Here is a 24,708-nt window from a genome sequence, read left to right on the forward strand (position 1 = left end):
GCTCAGCCTTGCAGTTGGGGCGGGGGGGACGGCCAGACACCCAGCATGGACGGCCCCTGGGGGTGGGGCTCAAGGGACGCTGTCCTGGGCCCTTCTACCCAAGGCCTGAGCCGCTCCCCGACCTCACAGTGACCTCGGGATCATAAACTGCCCCTGTTTTAAGGTACTAGATTTTGGAGTAATCAGTCAAACAGCAGCAGATAACTAGGGCAAGTGGGTAGTCACCTGGAAAAAAGATAAAACTGGATTCTCAGTCTCTCCCTAAAATAAGTTCCAGATGAATTAAACAATAAAAGTACAGGGGAAAAATGGGAGAAAGGAAAAGTCCATTGCATGGGAGTTCCTGCTGTGGCTCAGCGGAAACAAATCCAACTAGCAGCCATGTGGATGTGGCTTCAATCCCTGGCCTCGCTCAGTGGGTCAGGGATCCGGCATTGCCGTGGGCTGTGGTGTAGGTCACAGACAAGGCTTGGACCTGGAGTTGCTGTGGCTGTGGTGTAGGCCGGCAGCTTTAGCTCCGATTGGACCCCTACCCTGGGAACCTCCAGATGCCGTGGGTGCGGCCCCAAAAAAAAGCAAAGAAAAAAAAAGTTAATTGCAGAATTTGAAAGCCTTTTCTAAACATAACAAAAGCAAACTATAAAAGATGATAAATTATGATGTAAAAATTAAATAATTTTGCATGGCAAAAAACATACCATTAACAGAGCCACACAACAGTGGGAGGGCCAGGGATGGAACTCTCACCATAGCAGTGACAATGCTGGGTCCTTAACTGCTAGGCCACCTGGGAACTCCTCTTTCCAATCCTGGTTGCAAAGAATTTAGATGACAAACAGGGGCCGAACTTCATCAAAAGCCTTTTCGGCCCTGACGGCGGAGCTCACAGAGCCTTTCCCCCCATCTGTTTCCATGGTGACGTGAGCTGACAGGTGTCAGCCCGGAACAGCCCCAGTTCCTGGGCTGAGCACAGAGCGCTTGGCCTTGGGTCCGAGAGCCTCACTGAGTAAAGGACCCTCAGCTCAACCTAACAGACATGAACAAAGGGTTTCCTGGGTGGTCCTGCCTTGGATTTGGAATCAAGATTAGCCTCACAGACTCTAACAGGTGGCTCTGGACTTTTTTTCTCTTTTTTTTTTTCCTGTCTTTTTAGGGCCGCACCCACGGCATCTGGAGGTTCCCAGGCTAGGGGTGGAATTGGAGCTGTAGCTGCCAGCCTACACCACAGTCACAGCAACGCAGGATCCGAGCCTCGTCTGTGATCTACACCACAGCTCACGGCAACGCTGGATCCTTAACCCACTGAGCGAGGCCAGGGATCGAACCCGCGTCCTCATGGATGCCAGTCAGGTTTGTTACCACTGCGTTACAGCGGGAATTCCGGGATTTTTTTCTCATTTCCAAGCCCACTGCACAGGGCAGAAGTTAGCTCTTCCTCGAAAGTCCTGTAGAACTCAACTTTAAAGCCATGTGGTCCTGGGTCTGTTTCAAGGAAGGAAGGTCTTGGAACGCGATTTCCGTTTCTTTATTGCTTTCAGTTTTCTATGTCTCTTCTGCTGACTTTGATGTTTAAAAATCTTTCAAGGAATCTATTCATTTCATATGGCTTTTCAAGTTCATTACCATTGCTCACAACACTTAGATCAGTGTTTAACGTCTCCACCGCAGACCGCCCGCCCCTCGTGGCGGGCAGTCTGTGCGTGCGGGGGAGAGGGCTCGGGCCAGCGGGCCTGGGGCAGGGCTGATATCCAGCAGGTGCAGGCCGGGGAAGGCGGGCAGGGTGTGGGCAGTGCCTGGCTCCCTGCTTCTCTGCCACAAAGAGCCGGCTGCCCAGGTTCTCTCACTCAGAGAGTCCTCCGGACTCAACTCCCGTCCCCACCACCTCCAAGCAGCGCATCTGACCTGGGAGGCGGGGCCTGCATGCCGAGGAGCCTCCTCGAGGCCGTTTCTCTGAAGAGCCTCCAGGACCCTCCCCTGCTCTGCTTGTGCGGGGCCCTCAGGCACCCACAGGCGGAGGAGACACCCCAGCCACTGCCCCTGTCCTGCTGGCTGTCTGCTCTTGCCACCGGCACGCAAGTGTCCTGTGTCCCTCTTGGGGCCAGTGCTGAGCAGTTGCATGGCCAGGGCTGCCCCCAAATGCGCTTCGGCCCCAGCCCCTCCCCCTGCGCACCCGCCCAGACCAGGACCCACCTGAGCGTGCAGCGCGGCCAGGACGGAGTCGAGCTGGACCTCCAGCGTGCGGCTGCCCACGCTCACCGCCGCCTCGAGGATCTGGGCCAGGCTCTGCTCGTGGCAGGGTGGAGAGGAGACACTATCAGTCCCACCCGCAGCTGAGGGGAGCCTCCTAACACGGAGCCCCCCTTGGGGTCAGAGGGGAGTTGGAGGGGAGGGATCGGGAAAGGGGGCGCCGGTGAGGCCAGGTGGCCCTGGGTCCCCAGGCTGCCGGCCGTGCAGGGCGGTCCACACACTCCGCTGAGCCTGCCCGCCCCGGGCTGCCCCCACCCGCGCACCTTGGACGTGTGGACGGTCTCGGCATGTTTCTTGTAGAGGGCGAGGACCCCAGGCAGGAGCTTGGGCAGCTGTTCCTCCAGCTTCTCGCTGGGCAGCAGGTGGCTCATGGGCCCCAGGGCCTCCACCACAGCGAGCCGGAGCTGGGAGGAGACAGCGGCAGGCGCCCACGTCCAGACCAGCGCAGCAACGCCCGCAGGAACGGCAGAAATGGGTAAAAAGCCCCTTCGCCAAGAGCCCAGGCTGGGGGGGGCAGACCCCGAGACAGCGCGCCTCACAGCGGGGCCCCCAGGCTGGACACCGGGGACCCGCTTACTGTGCGCGGGGGTCCCTAAAGGGGCCCAGGGAGCGGGTCCCGCGGGGAGAGGTCGGAGGCCAAGGTCAGGGCCAGGACGCAGCCGGTGCTGGGGCCGCAGGAGGGAAAGGGCGTCTGTGCGTCTGGGCCTCAGAAACAAGCCCTGCTCTGTGGGGACCTGCGGCGGAGACCCCCTCCCTCGGCTCCTGAGCACAGTGCCGGCGGGGGGGTGGGGGGGCACGTCGACAGATCCATCCTCCCCCCACGCGCAGAGGACAGGCCGACAGCAGAGACCCAGGTGACGGGAGCGGGACCCGGCGGCAGGCCAGGCCCGGGGCGGGGAGAGGGCAGCCGGGAAGGCGAGGCCACAGCTTCCTAAGGGACGCGGAGCCGCACCTTGGCTTCCCGGCTCTGCAGCCATTGGTGAAAGAGGATATCGTAGGCGCTGAGGGTGTCGGTGGCGAAGGCATCTTTCCTGACTGTGGGGTCTGGGGCTTGGTCCAGGTTGGCCAGGTACTCCAGGGTGCTCTCGCTGAAGCGCTGCAGAGCTGCAAGGGCCCCGCGGCACAGAGCAGCTGCAGCCAACAGCTGCACACACTCGCAACACTGCCGCCCCCGGAAACCCCCACACCCGCCCACAAGACGCCCTCCGAGCACCCGGACCAAGCTCGGGATGACAGGACTGGGGGGGTGAAAGGTCCCCAAAACTCCTGCACTTGGCAGAACCTCACAACGTGACCTTTTTTGGAAACCGGGTCTTTGCAGATGCAATCAGTTAAGATGAGGTCACAGTGGGCTGGGCCCCACAGCCAGCAGGAAGACAGACAGACGCAGGGGGACAAGACGCGGGGGGGACAGAGGCAGACACTGCAGTGATGCTGCCTCAGGCCACGACGCCAGGGGAGGCCTGGGAGGATTCAGCACCTGGTCTCCGAATCCCGGCCTCCGGAGCCGTGCTGAGCCCACTGCGGTGGCCCAGACCGACCCCCAGCCGTGCTTGTGGTTACGGCAGTCCTGGCACTGGTACACCTGGCTCCCCAAATGTCCTCTGGCCAGCATGCCCGGCCCACCTGGCCCCTGTGTCCACCTCTGCTCTGAGGCTCAAACGTCACACACTTTCAAGGGCCGCCGTGCCAGGCAGGCATGGGGCCCCCAGCACACGCAGGAAGGAGACGAGGGGAAGGCGCCAGGCTGAGGGGGGCAGACCCGAGACAGCAGGCCTCACAGCCGAGCCCCCCAGGCCGGGACTGGGGCAGGGAGTGAGACCGCCTCAGAGCTGGGGATCTGACACCTTAGTAGACAGGCCCGCTCGCAAGGCTAGTTTCTCAGCCCAGGCTTCGAAGTCAACAGAAGGAACAAACCCTAACCCTCTGTCTACATCCACGGTCATAACTGCTCAGGAGAGAACGTGAAGAAATTCTGAAGGAAAATGACCTCCTGGAACCCATGGCAGGGGGTTTCTGGGTCCCTGGCCGCCCTGCCACTGAGAACCGGCCTTGGAGGGCCTGCCTAGGTGGGCTCTGGTCCCCTCCTGCCACACGGCAGCTACAACCGGGGCCGCAGGGGCCCTGAGCCCTCAGCTCCTCAGCCCCGTCCTGTCCCCGCACCCAGCTGTCCTACGCTTTCGCCTTGGCCAGGCTGACCAGGGCTCCCCGGCCTGTGGCACGGGACGGTCTTCCAGGGTAATGGGCCACTACGCGCCTGAAGCAGGACCCAGCCCGAATCTGTCCCCAGGTTCCACTGGCCGCACCCCTCCCCCACCCCAATCCCCACCCCCAGAAGCAAACAGGGGTGTAGCTCTTTCTCTAGGCAAACACCCTGCCTGCCGGGGAACTCCCCTCGGTTCCTCCCCTCGTCCCCGGGCGGGGCCAGCCCCCCCCGCCCCCCCCGCCCCCCACGGCTGTTTCCGGAGCTCACAGGGTCTCCTTGCTGCTGTGGCACAAGTCGCAGGCGACCTCCACGCCCCTTGCCACACACACATCCTGGGCTCTCCTGGCCACACAGGGCTGCGCCCTTCCTGATCCTACTTCCTTTTTTCTTTTCTCTTTTTTTCTTTTTAGGGCCACACCTGTGGCCTACAGGGGTTCCCAGCCTAGGGGTCAAATCGGAGCCACAGCCGCAGCAACACAGGATCCTTAACCCACTGAGTGAGGCCAGGGATCGAACCCGGATCCCCATGGATATGAGTTGGGTTCATTTCTGCTGAGCCACCATGAAAACTCCCTGATCCCTGCTTCTTCTTCTTTTTTTTTTTTTTTTTTTTTTGGTCTTTTTGCCATTTCTTTGGGCCGCTTCCGCGGCATATGGAGGTTCCCAGGCTAGGGGTCAAACCGGAGCTGTAGCCATCGCCCTACTCCAGAGCCAGAGCCACAGCAACATGGGATCCGAGCCGCGTCTGCAACCTACACCACAGCTCACGGCAACGCCAGATCGTTAACCCACTGAGCAAGGGCAGGGACCGAACCCACAACCTCATGGTTCCCAGTTAGATTCGTTAACCACTGCGCCATGACGGGAACTCCTGATCCCTGCTTCTTAAAAAGTCTCTATTCCACCCTCCTGCTCAGACAGCAGCTGGGCCTCCCTCAGAGCTTTCGGGGGCTCCAGCTGAGCGGGGGAAGGCAAGGCCGTCCTCCCTCCTTGGCCTGCTTCTGGGCCACTTCCCGGGGAGGGGGGCTTCCTGGGGTGGTGCTCAGAGAGCCTCTCCACCCGTCACAGCTCCTCTGCCAGGGTAGCTTCTCTGCCAGGGTGAGTCCCAGCTGCCCCACCCTACTGTCTTCCTTCGCCTGTCTGGTGAGTCCTCTTTGAATGCCAGCTTGAGGGCCTGGCCTGCGAATTCTTTCTTTCTCTCATACCTTTCATATGTTTGCACTTGTGCTCTATTTTTTTGAGGACTTTCTCGTCCATTTTCATCATTTTTTAACTTCCAAAAGCTTAATTTCATTCTCTGAATGTAGCTGCTTCATGGACGTGCTCCTGTTTCTCCACGTGTCTCTCCCACCTCCCTGGGGAAGCTAATCAGATTGTCTTTCCTGCCTATTTTCTTCTCCGTGAACTGTCTGCTTCCCCCAAGCCTGGCTTTCTGCTTGTTTTGCTGCTGCCTTTCCCATCAGACTTTCCTTGTGGGCAGGGGTTTCTGTGCCTGCTGGTGCTGGACAGTGTGGTCCGGCCCACCGTGCACCCTGCCGTCCGGGGCATGTCAACCCTGTCTCTGGGGCCTTCCTCCCTGCTTACCCCCTGCCTGGCCACAGCGCCCTGCAAGCTGGACAGGAACCTTCAATCGTTCTTGGCCCACTCCTGTCCTTGGCCCAGTGCCACTGCCCACTCGTGCCGCCTTCCTGCAGCGGACCCGGGTCTGGCTGGAACCGGAGGCTGTCTGGAAGGAAGGAGGGCTCAGCCCCCTCGTGCCACCCCTGCACTGATGGGCTGACCTTGACTCTCCCGCCCTGACCAAGGCCACTCTGGGGGGCAGGACCACCTTCTCCTCCAACCACAGACACCAAATATTCCACCGGTGGCAAGGAATGCCCACCTCAGCAGGAAGGCGGCCTGAGGCAGTGTCTGCTGGCCCACCCGCCTGTTTCACATACAAGACACCCAAGGGTGACAAGTGCAGGCCCTCGAGGGCTGTGAAGGGCGGTCCAAGAGTTTCAGAACTGCCAGTCAGGGAGTTCCCGTCGTGGCTCAGAGGACATGAATCTAACTAGCATCCACGGGGACACAGGTTCAATCCCTGGCCTCGCTCAGTGGGTTAAGGATCCAGTGTTGCCGTGAGCTGTGGTGTAGGTCTCAGACACAGCTTGGATCTGGCATTGCTATGGCTGTGGCGTAGGCCGGCAGCTGTAGCTCCCATTCAACCCATAGCCTGGGAACCTCCGTATGTTGCAGGCGAGGCTCTAAAAAAAAGCTAAAAAAAAAAAAAAAAAAAAAAAAAGATCTGCAAGTTGATGCCTGCGCAGAGCCTCAGCCCTCCCAGGAGCGACACCCAGTGCCCCCCAGAGGCTATCTGGCCACAACCAAGCTCAGCTGCAACACAGTTCTTCTGACCCCCACCAGGAGAAACACACAGTGTCCTAAGCTGGTCACTCCCCCACCCACGCTCCCCCTGGCCTGGCTTCGGCACACCTAAGGCTCACACCTCTGCCTCTGTCCCTTCTGTGTCCTGTTCCTGCATGTCCAGCTCAGGGGCAATTCCCGGTGCAGCTGCTTGGGGATCCTGTCATAAATTCCTCTTTTGGCCAAAACTAGGTCATTTGACCCAAGCAACCTGCCATCATCTGCTGGTGGGAGGAGCCGATACGGGGAAGGCACCAAAGAGGCCCTGGGAGGGAACGGAGAGAACGGGGAAGGTGCGGGCTGCAAGGACTGGCAGGAGCTGGAGACCCTCCCTGAGCCCCGCCCTGAGCCCCTGACAGCAGGGGACCCCTGAACCTAAAGCCACTGTGAATACACTGGGTTGGGGCCCAAAGCTCTAGGCCCAGCTAGGAAGTCCTCAGGTGTATACAGGATGGGGAGCCTCCAGGGATGGCTCCCCAAACACCTACCCTGCACCCAGGTACCCCCAAACCCTAGGCTAGTGCAGCCACGCCCCTTTGCTGTAACCACACCCATCACCAGGCCCCTGCCCACTGCAGTCGCGCCCTCACCATATCCTTCCTAGCCTGGTCGCCCAGAAGCCCAGGAGCCTGAAAGAGGCTGGGCTGAGGATTCATAAGGGTCCCCTCCTCATTGGGGCCTCGGGCGGCCCAGGTGCTCCCTCTCCCTCCCCTCAGTACCTGCCAGTGGTCTTCCTGAGACTGATGGGGACGCTGGAGACACCAGGAAATCGAGGACAAGGGCAATGTGACGGCCGCTAGAGCAGGCCCGGGCCCCACAGCCTCCACGCTTCCCGACCCTACCCTCCTCCCCAGGCACGCCCTCCCTTCCATCTGGTGAGGCGCTGCCCCTGCCCAGGCACACGAGGGCCACATGTCAGGGAAAGGCCACTCTTCCAGCGAGGGCAGGGAGAGGGTGGGAAGGGGCTGCGCTGCCCATGCCTCTTCCCGCCCCCAGCAGGTGCTGAGGCCTCAGGGGACTGCAGCACTCGGTCTCGGGCGGGGGAGGGGTGCCCAGCAGCAGAGAAAAGCAGTCAGAGGGCAGAGGCCAGGTCTCTCCCTGCAGCAGGGCCCACCCAGAGCCCAGGCCTGCAGTCAGCCCCCCTCTGGAGGTCCCGCCCTCCTCCTGCAGCTTAAAGGACCCACGGCCCCGCCCGCCCGCCCCAAGGGCACTAGAGACAAGAGGCCCAGGAGGAAGCAGGCAGCACCCAGCCCCCGCCCCGCAGACACACCACCTGCCCCCAGAGGCGCCCTCTCACCGAAACAGAACACCACCCTCATGGAGTCGTGCTTGGCCAGGCTCAGCATGGGCAGCATGGTGCTCAGGATGGACGTCAGGAAGGGCACCGTGCCGAACACTGCAAGACGGGGCGCGTCACGCAGGCCCCGCCCCCGCCCCGCCCCCCGGGCCCCCAGGGAGACAGAGGGCACTCGGCCGCACGCCTCGGCCGCACGCCTCGAGCCCTTTCTGCACAGACTAGGGTGCGCGGCACACCAGGAACCGAGGCGCCAGTGCGGCTCTCAGGTCCTCAGGGCCGCTGAGAGCGCGGGTGGAGGGAGCCGGCCGCCACCTACCATTGGACACGGAGAGGTTGGCGAGCGTCTGCACCACAAAATAGTGCGGCAGGAGCCCGGGCTGGAACTTGCTCAGCATCTCCTCCATCACCTTGCCGACGAAACGCTTCCCCAGCGCCACAAGGACGTTGCTGGCGGCCTGCTGCCAGTCGCAAACCAGTTCCTGCACCCCAAAATCTGAACTGACGCCCTGAACAAAGGAGGCAGGACCTCGCCCCGAAGTCACCCAAGAGGCAGCAGTGAGACACTCTGCTCTCAGTAGGGACTGAGGGCAAGTTGTTTTAAGGCGGTGCTGCAGGGCCCCATGCTGAGCCCCCGCCCCCCGCCCAACACCCCACGGCTGCCCTGCGCTTGGGCAACGTGCTTCGGTTTCCATCTGAGATGGCAGGTGAGCTCCCCACGCCGAAGGGCAGGCAGGGCTCCCGCAGGACCGGGGGGGCCAGTCCTGAGGCCTCGGCAGGCAAGGGCAGGTGCCCACAGACCTTGGCTCTGGTCATCTCGCCGGAGGCCAGGAGGATGATGGTCCTGGCCACGTCCTTGTCCAGCTCGCCGATGCGGCTGCTCACGACCGTCTCCACCGCCCTCAGGATCATGGTCCGGTAGGGGTGCGCCAGCTGAGGAGGCAGAGTGCCCGGAGCCCCAGGAAGGCCAGGACCCGCTGGCTCCCACGGCTCCCACCAGGCTTATGACAGGGCCCCGCCCTCCAGGGCGTAAATGCCAAATGACAGCCTCTGGGCCGCCCGGCCCACCGCCCCCCCAGGTCCCAGGCAGCCCTCTCCTCAGCCACCTCTCCACCGTGACCCTACCTGGCCCCGTCACCCTGGCCCTACCTGCAGACATGCAGGTGGCAGCGGGAGCTGCACCAACACAGGAGAGCGGGCAAGCAAGCGGGGCACCTCCCTGCGGCGCCAGGAAGCCCAGAGGAGAGCAGAGCCCAGCCAAGGGAGTCCCTGCGTGTCACGGGGGCTGGAGTGGGGGCAGGAAGGACCCAGAGGGGCCTTTCCCTGAGGCCCCTCCTGCCCTGGGAATGGAGAGGCCGGGGCGGGAGGCGGGGTGCAGACAAGGGGCCACAACGTCCAAGCAGCTGGAGGGCCCGGGGCCCAGGCTGGGACAGGACAGAGCCCGAGCGACGGGAGGAAAAAGACAAGAAAGTGCAACTCGGCCTGGCTGCTCCCTGCAAAGGTGCCCGGGCCTGAGCAAAGGGTGCGGGGGGCCGTGGGCAAGAGTCCCTCCTGACAACGCGCCTGCCACGCTCCTCCCGGAGGCCACTAGAGCCACTAGAGACCCACGAGAGTCTGCAGTGGACCCGTCAGCAGTGTCCCGTGTGGGAGAAGAGGCCTTGGCACCAGCCCGGCGAGGAAAGCCGCGTGTGTGGTCCAGACACCATTCGGGTGGACGGGATGCCCACGGCGCGCCCAGAGCCGTCTGGACGGAGAGTCCGGCAGCTCCCGCAGCCCAAACCGCCGGCCGCACTTGGCCACGGCCCACCTGCTGAGGGTGTGGCACACACCGTTCAGCCGCGCAGGCCCCGCTGGCTGCGGGATCCGTTCCTGGAGAAGCCAGCGTGGGTCGTCCACACCCTGCGTACCCTAACAGTTCGCACGAAACCTGCCGTGGTTTGAACCCCGGGGAAAGCTTCCGATCCGGCTCTGTTTTCTCAGTTTTATGACGCCTTCCAGGCATCCTGGAGGGTGGCAGGTCTTTGCGGCAACAGTGATGGCCCCTCGGCTTGGGACCAAGCTCTCCCCTCCAGGCCTCTGCGAGCAGGCTGCTCTGCACTTCGGCTCTAACCCTGACGATAAAGTGGTATTTCGGGTTTTATTAACTTGACACTCTTCACAAGTAGGAGATGAGCTGGCTCTTTGGGAGTCCTTCCTGCCCAGCTGGGGGGCCCCTGAGGGGCACGGCCTGCACTGGAGCCACTTTTTCTTTGGAAGGTGAAAGAATTTGGGGGAAATGGAAAGTGAACGTAGATGATATGATTTTATTTAAGCAGCACAAGCAGAACCATGCTGAGCTGGGAGGAGCGGCTCTGAGAAGCACTGGAACCCAGACCCCACTTGATCTGGCCTCGTTACTTCCTTCTTAAATCCTCTGCTGTTTGGTTCTTCGCCTGGCAAACACCTCAGAGGGCACCATCTACCCACTTTGAGCGGCTTCCGCGTTCCTTCCTCGTATGAAGACGCCGGGAGAGGACCTTTGCTTTCTTTCCTCCAGAAAACCAAAAGGGAGAGATGGAGTCCTGGCACGGAGGTTCTGCGGCTTCCGCTCACGGCCCGTCAGTCACACGTTGTGGCCGACCAGCCCGAGGGCAGTGTGACAAAGTGGCTCAAGGGTCAGGGAGGCTGCGCGGGCTACAGAACTGGAAAACCTGGGTACCCACAAGAAAGACGCACTTCCTAAAAAACATGACACAGGAATCTATCCTTTTTTTAAATTATTGTACATGTGCTACCTGTGTTCTAGGATTTGGTTTGAATTCTAGTTTGAAGGCTGTAAGCACTGGATTTTGTCGTCATCAATGCTGTTGTTCTTTTTTGGCCGCCCAGCGGCACGTGGAGTTCCTGGGCCAGGGATCAGATCTGGGCCCCAGTTGCGATCTACGCCAAAGCTGCTGCAGTGCCAGATCCTTAACCCACTGTGCCCGGCCAGAGATCCAACCTGCCTCCCAGGGCTCCAGGGACCCACCGAGCCCCCTGCACCACAGCGGGAACTCCTGTAAGTGCTGCATTTTGAAAACCCTACCTCCATTTACAGTTGGGCAAGGTCCCCATTCATGGAGAATTCTTCTTCAAGGAAAGCCTCGTGTCACTGGAAAGGGAACATGGTGACAAAGCACTTGAAGTAAAAACATGCAGCTTCCAGCTGGGAAAGCACAAATGTCCTGCTGATGGGGTCACTCTCAGCTGCTGGCTTGTTTCGTTCTTTCACTTTTTGAACTGGTGTTAAAATAAACACAAAGTTTACCACCCAACCGTTTTCAGCACCTGGTCGGTGGTGTTGATACTTTATGCTTGCGGTGTGGCCGGCCCATCCACCACCCACCACAGCTCTCGTCGACTCTTATAAAACTGAGACTCTGTCCTCCTTAAACACCAGCTCCCCGCTCCCTTCCTCGCAGCCCCTGGCACCCACTTTTCCACTTTCTGTCTGCGAATCTGACCGTTCTAAGCACCTCGCACATGCGGAATCACACAGTATGTGTCCTTCTGTGACGGGCCTCGTTCACGAACACAGGGGCCTCAGGCTTCATCCCTGTTGCAGCAGGTGTCAGAATGCACTTGCTTTGAAAGCCGAAGATTTCATTTTATTGCTGGGCCACGTTCTGTTTATCCAGCCCTCCACCCCTCCATCCACGATGGGCACCGAGGTTGCACTCATCTTCTGACTAATGTGATTAATGCTGCTGGGAAATGTCTCTTTGACACTCTGCTGTCTGTTATTTTGGGTGCCGATCCAGAGGTGGAAGTGCTGGGGGGAGGCTAACTCTCTTCGTGGTTCTGAAGACCGTCTGTGATGTACGACGCAGCCGCTGCAGCGTCTGAAGCCCCCAGTGCCAGGTCTCCAGCTTCTCCACAACCTCGACACACTGGTTATTTTCTGCGGAGTTTTTGGTTTATTTTTCATTTTTTTCCTTTTTCAGCCACACCCATGGCGTATGGAAATCCCAGGGCCAGGGATCAAATCCGAGCTGCAGCTGCAACCTATGCCAGCCTGGAGACGGAACTGCCAACCCCAGAGAGACAAGCCGGGTCATCAACCCACCGCGCCACAGGGGACCCCTTTCTGGGCTTGATAGCAGCCGTCTTGAATGGTGTGAGGGTGTTTCAGTACAGCGTTGTTGTGTATCTCCCTGAGGACTAGTGATGCTGAGCATCGTTTCATGTTCTCATTGGCCATCTGAGAATCCTTTTTGGAGAAACGTCTATCCAAGTCCTTTGCCCATTTTTGAATCAGTTTGTTTGGGTTTTTTGGTGTTGAGTTTTAGGAGTTCTCTATATATTCTGGATATTAATCCCTTATCAGAAGTATGATTTGAAAATATGTTCTCCCATTCTGTGGGTTGCCTTTTTCCTTTATGGATAGTATCTTTTGATGTCAATTATTAAAGTTTTTAGGAAGTCCAATTTATCTATTTTCTCTCTTTTTTTCTTTTTTGGCCTCCCCACACATATGAAATTCCTGGGCCAGGGATCAGATCAGAGCCGTAGTTGTGACCTAAGCCACAGCTGCAGCCAAGCCAGATCCTTAACCTACCGCGCTGGGCCGGGGATCAAACCTGTGTCCCAGTGCTCCCAAGACACTGCAGATCCACTGAGAACTCGCTACTTTCTCTCTTGTGGGTTATACATTTAGCGTCATATCCAAGAACTCACTGCCGACTGCAGTGTCCTGGAGGTTTCGTCCCACATTTTCTTCTAAGACTTTTACAGTTTGAGGGTTTACATTTAGGTTTTTGATCCCTTAGGAGTTAATTTTGGTGTGTGGCGGGAGGTAGGGGTCCAACTTCATTCTTCTGCAAATGGATGTCCAGTTTTCCCAACAGCATTTGCAGGAAAAAAACCTATCCTTTCCCTATTGAACTGCCTTGGTAGCCTTGCTGAAAGTCACTTGAACGTGTATGTGAGAGTTCACATCTGGGCTCTCTCTTCTCTTCCGTTGGTCTGTATGTCTCTCTCTCTGCCAGTGCCACACTGGTTTGATGACTATAGCTTTAAAGTAAATTTTGCCACGAGGAACTGTGAGTCCTCCAGCTTTGTTCTTTTTCAGGAATGTTTTGGCTATTCAGGGTCCCTAGAGATTCCATAAGAATTTTGGGGTTGGGAGTTCCCATCATGGCTCAGTGGTTAACGAATCCAACTAGGAACCATGAGGTTGCGGGTTCGATCCCTGGCCTTGCTCCGTGGGTTAAAGATTCGGCGTTGCTGTGAGCTGTGGTGTAGGTCGTAGACGTGGCTCGGATCCCATGTTGCTGTGGCTGTGGCAATGGCCGGCGTCTCAGCTCCGATTAGACCCCTAGCCTGGGAACCTCCATGTGCCACAGAGGCGGCCCTAGAAATGGCAAAAAAAAAAAAAAAAAAAAAAGAATTTTGGGATGGGTTTTTCTATTTCTGAAGAAAACGTTACTGGGATTTTGACAGAGGTTGCAAGAGCTGCTTCTTTTTAGAGGCCAGGTTTTATTTCCACTTTACGTGGCTCCTGCGAGTTCAGTGAGCCGAAGAGTAACCACGCTGAAAGAAGGCGCGGCGTGCTCCCTCTGACAGAGGTGGCTTTCAGTCAGGGCTCACCAGGCCCCGATGCCGAGCCACGCGGCCGCAGCCCCTTGTTGCCTTAGCATAGCAGGAACTGAACTGGGCAGCTCTTGCTGCTGACGCCAGCCCACAGCAGGTGGTGTGAGATTTTCAGCTCCACGGTGCTGCTGCGTTGGCAGGTTGCCAGTGAGGCCACAGCCCTGCTGCCCTCTCCCCGCGCCCCGGGAGCTGACCAGTCTGCTCAGCGGCCCAAACCAGCTGACTGGGCATCTGCAGGATGATGTGAGGAGGTGGGCCCTCGTGAATGGGACTCATGCCCTTATGAAAGGCCCCAGAAAAAGCCCCCTCATCCCGCCGGCCAGGTGGACACAGGAGGTAACTTCTGTCTACGAACCAGGCAGCGAGCTCTCACCAGGCCCCGACTCTGCCAGCGCCTCACTCCTAAGACGTCCCACCTCCAGAACTGTGAGGAATGCAAGTCTGCTGTTGATAAGCCACCCAGTGGGCGGCGGCGTCTCGCAGTAGCCTGGGGGCACTAAAACAGCCATTTTTGCCTTTTCTTCCCCAGACCGCTTGTGAAGGGCCTGCCTGCTCCATGTGCACCTGCTCTCTGCTGAGCTGTGGCCACTAGGGATGAGACGGGATCTGTCCAAAGCCGTGTGGCCCACCACTGTCCAGCAGCACAGACCCCCCTCCAGCTGGCGAGGCAGCAACCCTGCCCCCGTGCCCCAGGGCAGCACCAGAAGCCCCTAGAAGCTGAAATCTACAAAGTGTCACATGCATCTCAAGCAGTGCATGGCCCTTGGACGGCTAAGCCGAGCTCATCATCCTCTCTGCTGGGTCTCACATTGCTGCGCGGAATCCGAAACACGCACGCTAAGACGCAGCCCAATAAAGTGTGGTTATGAAGAGACCCGGGTCCACAGAGCGTGGACGGGATGACAGAGGCGGGGGAGGACACTGCCTGGGGAGGGTCACACGCCAAAGGACGGAGCTCCCGCCTCCTCGAGCATTTGCTATCAAGACCCCACTGCGAAGGGAGTTTGTCAAACTAAAAAAGCTAGAAAAGGGGTAAAAGCATAAGTGAGCTAGAAACTGACGGACACAAGCACACTTCAATTTTTTTCTGTGAATTGCTAAAAATGGCAACAGTTTTTAGCCACCCTAGTATTCTTGGGCCATCCCCTCAAACAGCCCGGGCAGCCCTAAGCTTTGTCTACCCATCAGACGCTGAATTCCGCACATCATGGAGCTGGAGCCATGCAGCCGCGCAGCCGTGAGGAGAAGGGCCCCACTCCCAGCACATACACCCTGCCCAGCCAGTGGGCCGAAGAGCAGCTGCCGTGGACACGCACGTGCCCCACCTAACCTAGGAACGGTCCCACTCCACTCACAGTCCCCCCAGCAGTCCCGCATCCCACGCAAACATGAGAGGCCCGCCAGTGGGGCCGGGGGAGACCCTCGCTACAAGGGGAGATGCCATAAAGCCGCATCGGCCCTGTGGTCACACAGCAGCGTGGGGCCGTCTCCCCAGGAGAAGCGGGTGACGGGTGAGAGAGAAAGAACCCAGACTACACAGAGACCCCTTTTTACTTGTCAAGTAGAACAAAGAAAAATGGTCGTCTGAGCCTGCATGTCTAACTTCCAGGAATGAGCCCAGACCACACCCTGGGGAAAACGGAAAGGGTGCAGGAGTATTTCCTACAACGGGGAGCTAACAGTGTCACAGGCCCATAGAGCCGAGGACCAGGAGAGGGGGCGCTGGCCCCCAGCCCCTTCTGCCCCGATGGGTGCTCAGCCATCTCTGCAGGGCCGGACTCAGTAGAACCACGGCCAAATGCGAGCTGCCGAGCTAGCAGCTGCGGAAGGGCCGCGGCGGAGGCCCTGGCCCGCTGCGCACGGCCCACGCTGGCCTCGCACCCGCTCCAGTTACACAGCTCCTGGCTGCCAGCGAGAGCCACCGAGTCTCCAACAGGTGAGCGCGGGGGAGCGCGAGCGGAGGGCGGCCCTGAGCCTCTCGCGCGAGCAGCTGGACGCTGCAGTGGCGACCGCCCAAGTGCCCCCACGACGAGACCAACCCGCAGACCACAAGACAAAGTGGGTCATCTATTGCTGGACGTGCCTGACTTGAGGGGGCTCGGACTTGCAGCTGCGACTTTCCAGCCAAGGCAGCCCCACTCCACAGCCCCCGCCTCCCGCAGGTCCCGCAGCCCCGCCCCCTCCCGCAGGTCCCGCAGCCCCGCCCCCGGAAGCGCAGCAATACCTTCTCATGCTGGCGCAGGTGCTCCGCACAGGCGAGGAGCACCTCTTCAGGCCGTGACTCTCCCAGGGCGCACAGGGCCCCACACACCTGCTCCTGCACCAGAGGGTCTTTGTCGGTGATGGCATCCAGCAGGATGGTGGACAGCCCTGCAGTGACAAACCCCGGGCATTTGGTCAGGCCCAGCACCTCCCCAGCACTGCCACCTCAGCCTCTGAGGACCCAACGCAGCCTGCGGCCTCTGGACCCCACCGGTCTGGCCACCTGGCACGTCCCAGCCCCGTGTACCTGAGCTAGTCTCGCACACCCACCCCTCCCTCCACCTGGCTTGCAGGGGTCTTTGGGACCCACTGGCCACCCACTCTGAGGCCACGTCTACTCCGACCCAGGCTGCGTTTGCTCCATGTCCCCCGCCCCAATGGACCTGCGCTCCTATAAAAGGCAGAGGGTGCAGGCTCAGGGCCATGTGGGAAGCTGCCCTGGGTGGCACCCTGGCCCACGCTGCCCTGTGCTTACTGGGCAGTGCCCAGTCCCACTGGCTGTTGTGGGAGACTCCTCATCACCCGGCCACTCCCCACACTGGAGCCAGGCCTCTTCTGCTCCACACCCCCTGGACAGGACCCCACCATCCTCAGTGTCCCAAGAGCTCCAGGCATGGTGCCTGCCAGTGGCCTGCAGATCCTGGCCCCTGAGGATGGAGCCCCACGAGGCAGGGACGCCACCCTGGGCCACGCCCTCAGCAAACAGCTGGCTCTGGCTGCGGGTGGAGTGATCAGTCAGAGTGGACACTGTCCCTGGGGCTTTTGTAGGAAGGGGTGAAGGCACAGGGACCCTCCCACCCAGAGCACGCTGCCCCTTGTGCGCAGGAAACGCCACCCCCACGCCAGACCAGGCCTGCGGCCAAATCTGCCACCTCGGCATCAGCACCTGCAGAGACAAGAGCTTTCTTCTCTTTTCTTTTGTTTCTTTTTCTTTCTTTCTTTTCTTTTTTTTTTTTTTTTTTTGTCTTTTTTAGGGCTGCACCCGTGGCATACAGAGGTTCCCAGGCTAGGGATCGAAACGGAGCTGCAGCTGCCGGCCTACGCCATGGCCACAGCAACGTGGGATCTGAGCTGTGTCTGCGACCTAGAGCCACAGCTCACGGCAACGCCGGATCCTAACCCACTGAGCAAGGCCAGGAATCAAACCTGCATCCTCATGGATGCTAGTCAGATTCGTTTCCACTGCACCACGACGGGAACTCCTTTCTTTTCTTTTTTTAATGACAACAGAGAGGTGTGTTCACGTGACTATCAATCCTTCAAAGCACACTTATTCGATGTCACGGGCTCCTCTGCGTCCCGTGCACAGGGAGGGTGCCGAGCCCCTGCACTCACTCTGCACATGTGACTCGCTCATGGCTGTGGTCTTGGCTTCCTCTTGCCCAGTGTGAGCGTGGACAGATCTCCTCCAACCTGGAGTAACCAAGAGAGCAGCGCGGCAGTCATGAGCCTCCTCGGTTTTCGGGAAGTGAGCATGCTGGGTTAGGCACGAGGCTGGAACAAGCCTGTTCCCGGGAACTCTCTCTGCCACACTCTGGCCGAATTGCTCGTGCAGGACAAGAGACACCAGCCCCTCAGCAGCTACCCGCTCTCCTCCACCCCAGCACCCCCAGCCCCGCCCAAGTGGGGTAAGCACACAAGGCCGCGGCCTGGTTGGGCCCCGGTGGCCTGGGCAAGCGTGGTCACTGCCTGCACGACAGCATGTTCCTTCACTCTGGGAAGAAGAGAGGGCACAGGTAAGGCCCGGGGTCGCTGACAGACTGTGCAGAGCAGGGAGCTTCTCTCCGGGGCCAGAACAATGGCCTTGACCGCTGCAGGGCTGGGACACCCCATGTCTGAGAATACGTGCACAGCATTAAATGAGAGAGGCTGGATGGGCAGCCCAGGGTCTGGCATGATCTCTGGAGCCTGAAACCAACCAAACGGGCCACAGGAATCGAGAGTCACAGCTTTCAAGCACCACTTGCAGCAGAGGGACTCAAGAATAAAGCCCACAAAATATGCAAGTACCTCCCCTCCCCGTGTGAAGTCACACTCTCAGGGCCCGTGAGGCACCGTGTCCCCCACCAGCGGGCACCTGCCCTGCCCTTCACGCCCTGATCACAGCTCGTCCACACAAGGGACAACCCGCAAAGGAGAGGCCAGGCCCTGCTCCTGAGCGGGAGGACCTGCTCGGTGAGCCGACACCCACAGGAAGGAGGCAGAGGGACAAGCCACAGGATGCGTGCGAGGCGGTGGGGCTGAAAATAAGCGAGAATCCGAGATCCGGAGGGCAGGCTTGTCCCAAGCTTTCACTGACCCGCCCCACCAAAACCCCAGTGAGATGAAAGAAAAGATACGTGTTTTAAGAGCATTAACCCACAAGAGCACCAGAAAGGAGGTTAAGATCAAATTAGCAGACCAGAAGTTTCCAGGAATCCCGGGCAGACAGCAGGCAGGTGGAGAAGACTGGTTTGAGGACGGTGGCATCAGCAAGGTGTCCCCTCTCTTCCTGGAAAGCATCTAAAAGTAACACGGAAAACAAGGAATAAAAGCACATTCAATTGGCAGCGGAGCACAAAGGCAAGTCCCCACCTCTGAAAAGGCAAAGGGCTGAAAACGCCAGAGCCACCGGGCGGGTATGAGGCGCGCTGGCCGCAGGCTCCAGAGGGCCCGTGACACTTCGCAGAGGCGGGCACTCGGGCTCACAGAACCCGCATCCTGAGCGCCCAGATCGTGTGTGCAAGGCCACAGCCCGTCCCTGCCCTGTGAAGACCCACAGCTGCCTTCCTCCAGGGCCTCAGAAAAACAGGGCTGACCAGCTCCAGCCCCACACGTTTGGAGCGCCCTTCACCCGGGCACACAGCTCGGCTCGCCCGACTCCAACAGGAGCAGACAAGCATCAGTCAGCGGGACGCACAGTCTGCCGTCTCCGCCTAAGCCCCTGAAAAGCTGGACAAAACCCACGAAACCAGAGATCTGTGGCTGATGGACACCTGGAAATAAAGGACGCATAAGCCCGAGACGGCTCTGGTCACCGCCAGAAGGGCTGGCGCTGCACCTGCATCTCAGAGGAGGACGGGGCCTCTCAGGAGACCCGGTGCTGCTGGAGCTTGCAGGCTCTGGTACCAGAGGGAACTCTACAGGCCTGCCCAGGGGCCCCGGGCCACTCAGCTGACTGACTGGCCAGGGCTGGGCACAGAACAATGTCCCCAAGATGCCCACCCCTCATGTCCAGAACCTGAACGTGTCACCACACCGGACAAAAGGGGGAGCAGGTGGGCCTACTCACATGCCTTTTTTGTTTGGTTCTCGCCACGCCTGCAGCATGCACAGGGAACTCTTCCAGCTAAGTCCTTAAAGGCAGAGGCGTTCCCAGCCACCTCAGAGATGAGACAGAAGAAGGGGGAGAACCCACCGCATGGGCGTGGCTGGCTCCGAAGATCGAGGAAGGAGGCCCTGGGCCGAGAAGTGTGGGTAACCTCTAAAAGCTGGGGCCAACCCTCAGCAAGAAAAGGGGGCCTCGCAGTCCTAGAGCCACCAAGAACCAAATCTGCCAACGATCTAGAACGGCCGGAAACAGATCCTTCCCAGAAAGGAGCACAGCCCCACCAGGCCCCGGTTTTAGCCCAGTGAGATCCACATCAGACTTCTGACCTCAAGAGCCCCCGAGGCAATTCTGTCCTGGCGCAGCGGAAACGCATCGACGAGGAACCATGAGGACGCGGGTTTGATCCCCGGCCTCACTCCGTGGATTAAGGATCTGGTGTTGCCGTGAGCTGTGGTGTAGGTTGCAGACGCGGCTCGGATCCCGAGTTGCTGTGGCTGTGGTGTAGGCTGGCAGCTGCAGCTCCGATTGGACCCCTAGCCTGGGAACCTCCATGTGCCACAGGTACCCCCCCCCCAAAAAAAGGAAAACAATCCCTGGAGCTCGCAATGGGCCAGGAAAGAGTCTGCTCCCAGCAATGGGGACAGCGGAGGAGGGTGACAACTCAGGGCTCCGGGAGGGACACGAGCCCTAGACTAAATGCCATTCTGGTTTCACCTAACAAAGCTGAAAGCCCTGAAAGGATCAAACTGTTCCCAGCTCAACACAAGGCCCAAGAGTAACAAAAGGAACCCAAAACATCTGGGATCAACACAGTAAAAGAACAATATCTGACACGAAATTAAAAATCACCAGGCACACAAAGAAGCAAGAAACGCAACCCATAATGAGGAGGAAGCAATGAATAAATGCCGACCCAGGAACAGCTCGGAGGAAAGAATTAGCAGATGAGGACTTGCTTTTTTTTGCTTTTTAGGTCCACACCTGCAGCATGTGGAGGTTCCCAGCCTAGGGGTCTAATCGGAGCTGTAGCCACCGGCCTACACCAGAGCCACAGCAACGCGGGATCCAAGCTGCATCTGCAACCTACACCACAGCTCACAGCAACGCCAGATCCTTAACCCACTGAGCAAGGCCAGGATCGAACATGCAACCTCATGGTTCCTAGTCGGATTTGTTTCCACTGTGCCACGACAGGAACTCCAGATAAGGACTTTTTTTTTTTTTTTTTTTTTTGCATATGGAGGTTCTCAGGCTAGGGGTTGAATCAGAGCTACAGCTGCCGGCCTACGCCACAGCCACAGCCACGCCAGATCCCCGACACACTGAGTGAGACCAGGAATGAACCCTCATCCTCAAGGATACTAGTCAGATTCCTTTCCGCTACGCCAGAGTGGGAACTCCCTAGATAGGGACATTTACAGGAACATTCATGTATTCAGGAAACCACTCAAGGGAGTTCCCGTCGTGGCACAGTGGTTAACAAATCCGACTAGGAACCATGAGGTTCCAGGTTCGATCCCTTGCTCAGTGGGTTAAGGATCCAGCGTTGCTGTGACCTGTGGTGTAGGTTGCAGACGAGGCTCGGATCCTGTGTTGTTGTGGCTCTGGCGTAGGCCGGTGGCTACAGGTCCAATTAGACCCCTAGCTTGGGAACCTCATATGCCGCGGGAGCGGCCCTAGAAAAGACAAAAAGTCAAAAAAAAAAAAAGAAAGAAAGAAAGAAAGAAAAGAAACCGCTCAAGAGACCAAAAAAAAAAAAAAAAGATGGAGTTCCCGTTATGGCTCAGCGGCTAACAAATCTGAGTAGGAGCCAAGAGGTTGTGGGTTCGACCCTTGGCCTTGCTCAGTGGGTTAAGGGTCTGGCATTGCCCTGTTCTGTGGTGTGGGTCACAGATGGGGCTTGGATCCTGCGTTGCTGTGGCTGTGGTGTAGGCCGGCAGCAACAGCTCCGAAGAGACCCCTAGCCTGGGAACCTCCATCTGCTGCAGACACGGCCCTAAAAAGACAAAACACACACACACACACACACACACGCACACACACACGCACACACACACAAAAACTGCAGGCAAGACTGAATATGTTAACATAATGAGGTTAAAGTCAAAGAATGGGAAATGATACCTGAGGCTACACTAGTCATAAAACAGTTGGAGTGACTGTATTAATATTACAGAGTGTAGATTTCAGAGACACTACAATCCTAACAGCTACGTACCTAATAACAGAGCTTCGAAATACACCAAGGCACAACTAAGAAAAAGGCAAGGGGAAATAGACAACGCCGAACTAGGGTAGAGGCTCGAACGCCCCTGCGTGCGGTGTGAGCACAGGTGTGCAGAAGCTCAGCAGGGTTCGGAGGAACTGAAGGACGCCAAGGACCATCTGGATGGAGGTGGTACTTAGGCAGCGCTCCGCTCCTCAGCAGCCCGTGAAACATCTACCGACACTGACCACATCCACAGAGGAGTTCCTCGGTGGCCCAGCCAGTTAAGAACCCAACCCTGTCTCTCTGGGGATGTGGGTTCAAGTTCTGGCCTCCCTCAGTGGATTAAGTATCTGGCGCTCCTGCAAGCTGCAGCGTGGGTTGAAGATGCAAGTCGGATGCAGTGCTGCCGTGGCTGTGGCATAGGTCACAGCTGCAACTCCAGCGTGATCCCTAGCCCGGGAACATCCATGTGCCACAGTGTGACCATAAAAAGAAAAAAGAAATTCATGTGGAGGTGTGCACTTGTGGTACTGCAGGTCAAGGATCTGGCGTTGTCACTGCAGCAGCTTGCGTCACCACTATGGCGTGGGTTCAACCCCTGGCCCGGGAACTTCCGCATGACACGGGTGTGGCCAAAAAAAAGAAAAAAGAAAATTCATACAGAAATGCAAAGGTCCCAGAGGAGCCAAGACAACTCTGAAAAAAGCAAAACAAAACAAAATTAGAGAGATTACACCAAAGGACTTTAAGATGTATATGGCTAATTGATTTTCGACAAAGGTCCAAAGGCAACTGAGTGGAGAACTGATAGTCTGTCAACAAACAGTACCAAACAACTGGACATCCCCATGAAATAAACTCCAGCCTGTACCTCACACCACCACAAAAACTCAGAAGGATTCAGAGACCTAAATCCAAAACTTAAAACTATAAAACATCTGAAAAGAAGCACAGAGGAAAACCGCCCTGACACTGAAAGCAAAATCTGTAAAAGAGACGCCTCATAAACTGAAATAAATTCATCCAACAACTGCTCTTTGAATACCCGCTAAGGGACGGATGACAGGTGAGCACCACTAGGGGGCGCCACTCAGCGGCAGACACCTGGCGATGAAGGTCGGCTCCCTGCCCGGTCACCCTCCTCACCGCGCTTGCAGCCCTCGCATCCGGAAGCAGGTGCCCTGCTCCCTCACTGAGACCCTTCCCTGGTGGCCGCCTCGCCTAACCTGCCCTGCGTGGCCACTTCGTCCACGCTGGGAGTGTGACCTTAGTCGAACAGGTCACATCATGCCACACCGCTGCCCATCAGTCCTCACCGCTGCCCGCAGCATCGAACCGACACCTTCACCAAGGGCTGCTGCAGCCCAGTCCCAGCTTCTCTCTGCTTCTCTTGCTCCCCTCAGGTGGCAGATGTCCTGGCACCTGAGCCCTGCGGGCCAGGGCTTGGGCTCTGGTACTTCTGCTTCTGCTGTCCTCCCCACGTGTGCCCTGCTCTGCCCTCTGTACCGTGGGAAACCCACTCATTCCTCTAGGGCCAATTTCTCTACCAAACTTGGCGCCCTCCCCCCGCGCCAAGCCAAGCCATCCAGCAATCCCGCAGCCCCGGGGCCCCGAGTGCACAAGGGGTCAGCACCAGAGTCACATTTCTATGTGCCGGTCGCCTTCAGAGCACCCTGAGCGGGAGGGAAGTTCTGATTTATATCTTGAGTCTGCATACAATTAAAAAAAAACTGTGGAGTTCCCACTATGGTATGGAGCTTAAGGATCCAGCTCAGGTCACTGCAATCCCTGGCCAGGGAACTTCCTTCCATATGCTGTGGGTGCAACAAAAACCAAAAACCAAAACCCAAACAGTTCACTGAAGGAAAAGAAAGTCCTCCCGGAGGAGCTCCTGCTGTGGCACAGTGGGTTAAGAATCCGACTGCAGGAGCTGCCGTTGTGGCTCAGCAGGATAAAAACTGGACTAGTCTCTGTGAGGATGAGGGTTTGCTCCCTGGCCTGGCTCAGTGGGTTAAGGATGTGCTGTTGCCACAAGCTACAGCATAGGTCACAGATGTGGCTCAGGTCCAGCGTGACCATGGCTGTGGTGTGGGCCTCAGCTACAGCTCTTACTTGACCCTAGACCTGGGAACGTCCGTATGCCACAGGTGCAGCCCAAAAAAGAAAAAAAAAAAAGAATCCGATTGCAGCAGCTCGGATTGCTGCAGTGGCGCCGGTTCTATCCCCAGCCTGATGCAGTGGGTTAAACGATCTGGCATTGCCACAGCTGTGGTGTAGGGCTCAGGTGCAGCTCAGATACAATCCCTAGCCCAGAAAATTCATATACCACAGGTGTGGCCATTAAAAAAAAAATTTTTTTTTGTCTTTTTAGGGCCGTACCTGTGGCATATGAAGGTTCCCAGGCTAGGGGTCAAATCAGAGCTGTAGCCACTGGCCACAGCCACAGCCACAGCAATGCAGGATCTGAGCCATGTCTGCAACCTACACCACGGCTCACCGCAACGCCGGATCCTTAACCCACTGAGCAAGGCCAGGGATCGAACCTGCAACCTCATGGTTCCTAGCTGGATTTGTTTCTGCTGCACCATGATAGGAACTCCAAAAAAATTTTTTTTAATTAAAAATTAAAAAAAAAATCCTCCTATAAGCCTCAGTACTATAAAACTGTCAATTTTCCTTAATCTATAAATATGTAAATCAGAATACTGGAGGGAACTTGATGAAACGGCTCCAAGTTCATATGGAAGAATCAGCATGCAACAATAGGCAACTAAACTTTGAAAAGTATATGAAAGCGGGGATTTGTCCTGGCTTATGTTAAGTGTATTAAAAGGCTACTGTAATTAAACTGTGCTACTGTTGTGAGATGCACAGATCAACAGAACTGCATAAAAAGTCCAGAAATAAACACCAGTGAGGAAGGAGAAGAAAGGCAGGATTTTAAATAATAAAAAGATGCTTTAGAAAAGACAGATTAGCCAATAAATAGCGTCGAGGCACTTAGGGGAAAAAATCAGTCTTCCCCAAATAAATGCTAGATGTGAAAATGAAACGTACGTCCTAAGTGAAGACAGTATATAGTCTTGGCATAGGAAAGGGTTTTCTAAGCCAGACACAAAAGCTCGTGCGCTTTGATAAACACCGTTCAGCTGGACCACATAAAA

General features: G+C 57.6%; 1 protein-coding gene and 1 long non-coding RNA gene across 32 annotated transcripts in view; one reads left to right on the forward strand and one right to left on the reverse strand.

Moving 5' to 3' along the window:
- The window catches only part of MROH1 (maestro heat like repeat family member 1), a 70,621-nt gene that overhangs the window by 42,688 nt on the left and 3,225 nt on the right, over window positions 1-24,708 (reverse strand). For 30 of the 31 annotated variants that reach the window (XR_014843178.1, XR_014843172.1, XR_014843168.1 and 27 more), the window contains exons 2-10: window positions 18,427-18,527; window positions 17,361-17,438; window positions 15,988-16,133; window positions 8,955-9,086; window positions 8,473-8,635; window positions 8,157-8,255; window positions 3,200-3,351; window positions 2,511-2,651; window positions 2,191-2,283 (exon numbers count right to left, since the gene is read on the reverse strand). Coding sequence is in view for 18 of the 31 variants with exons in the window: in XM_085021340.1 (XP_084877466.1) it covers window positions 2,191-2,283; window positions 2,511-2,651; window positions 3,200-3,351; window positions 8,157-8,255; window positions 8,473-8,635; window positions 8,955-9,086; window positions 15,988-16,133; window positions 17,361-17,382 (948 nt within the window). In the remaining 13 variants the exon portion in view is untranslated. Of the gene's footprint in view, window positions 1-2,190; window positions 2,284-2,510; window positions 2,652-3,199; window positions 3,352-8,156; window positions 8,256-8,472; window positions 8,636-8,954; window positions 10,684-15,987; window positions 16,134-17,360; window positions 17,439-18,426; window positions 18,528-24,708 lie in introns of all 31 variants that reach the window. The other variant, XM_085021341.1, reaches the window with a different exon arrangement.
- On the forward strand, window positions 20,547-23,946 carry LOC146403628 (uncharacterized). The gene is made up of 2 exons (XR_014843304.1): window positions 20,547-20,807; window positions 21,123-23,946. It is a non-coding gene; the product is annotated as an uncharacterized LOC146403628 (long non-coding RNA).

The sequence above is a fragment of the Sus scrofa genome, chromosome 4 (assembly GCF_054392235.1).
Source record: "Sus scrofa isolate SSC_HxYL_T2T_F1_AM1 chromosome 4, Sscrofa_HxYL_maternal_Yorkshire_Landrace_v2.0, whole genome shotgun sequence".
Classification (NCBI taxonomy): domain Eukaryota; kingdom Metazoa; phylum Chordata; class Mammalia; order Artiodactyla; family Suidae; genus Sus; species Sus scrofa.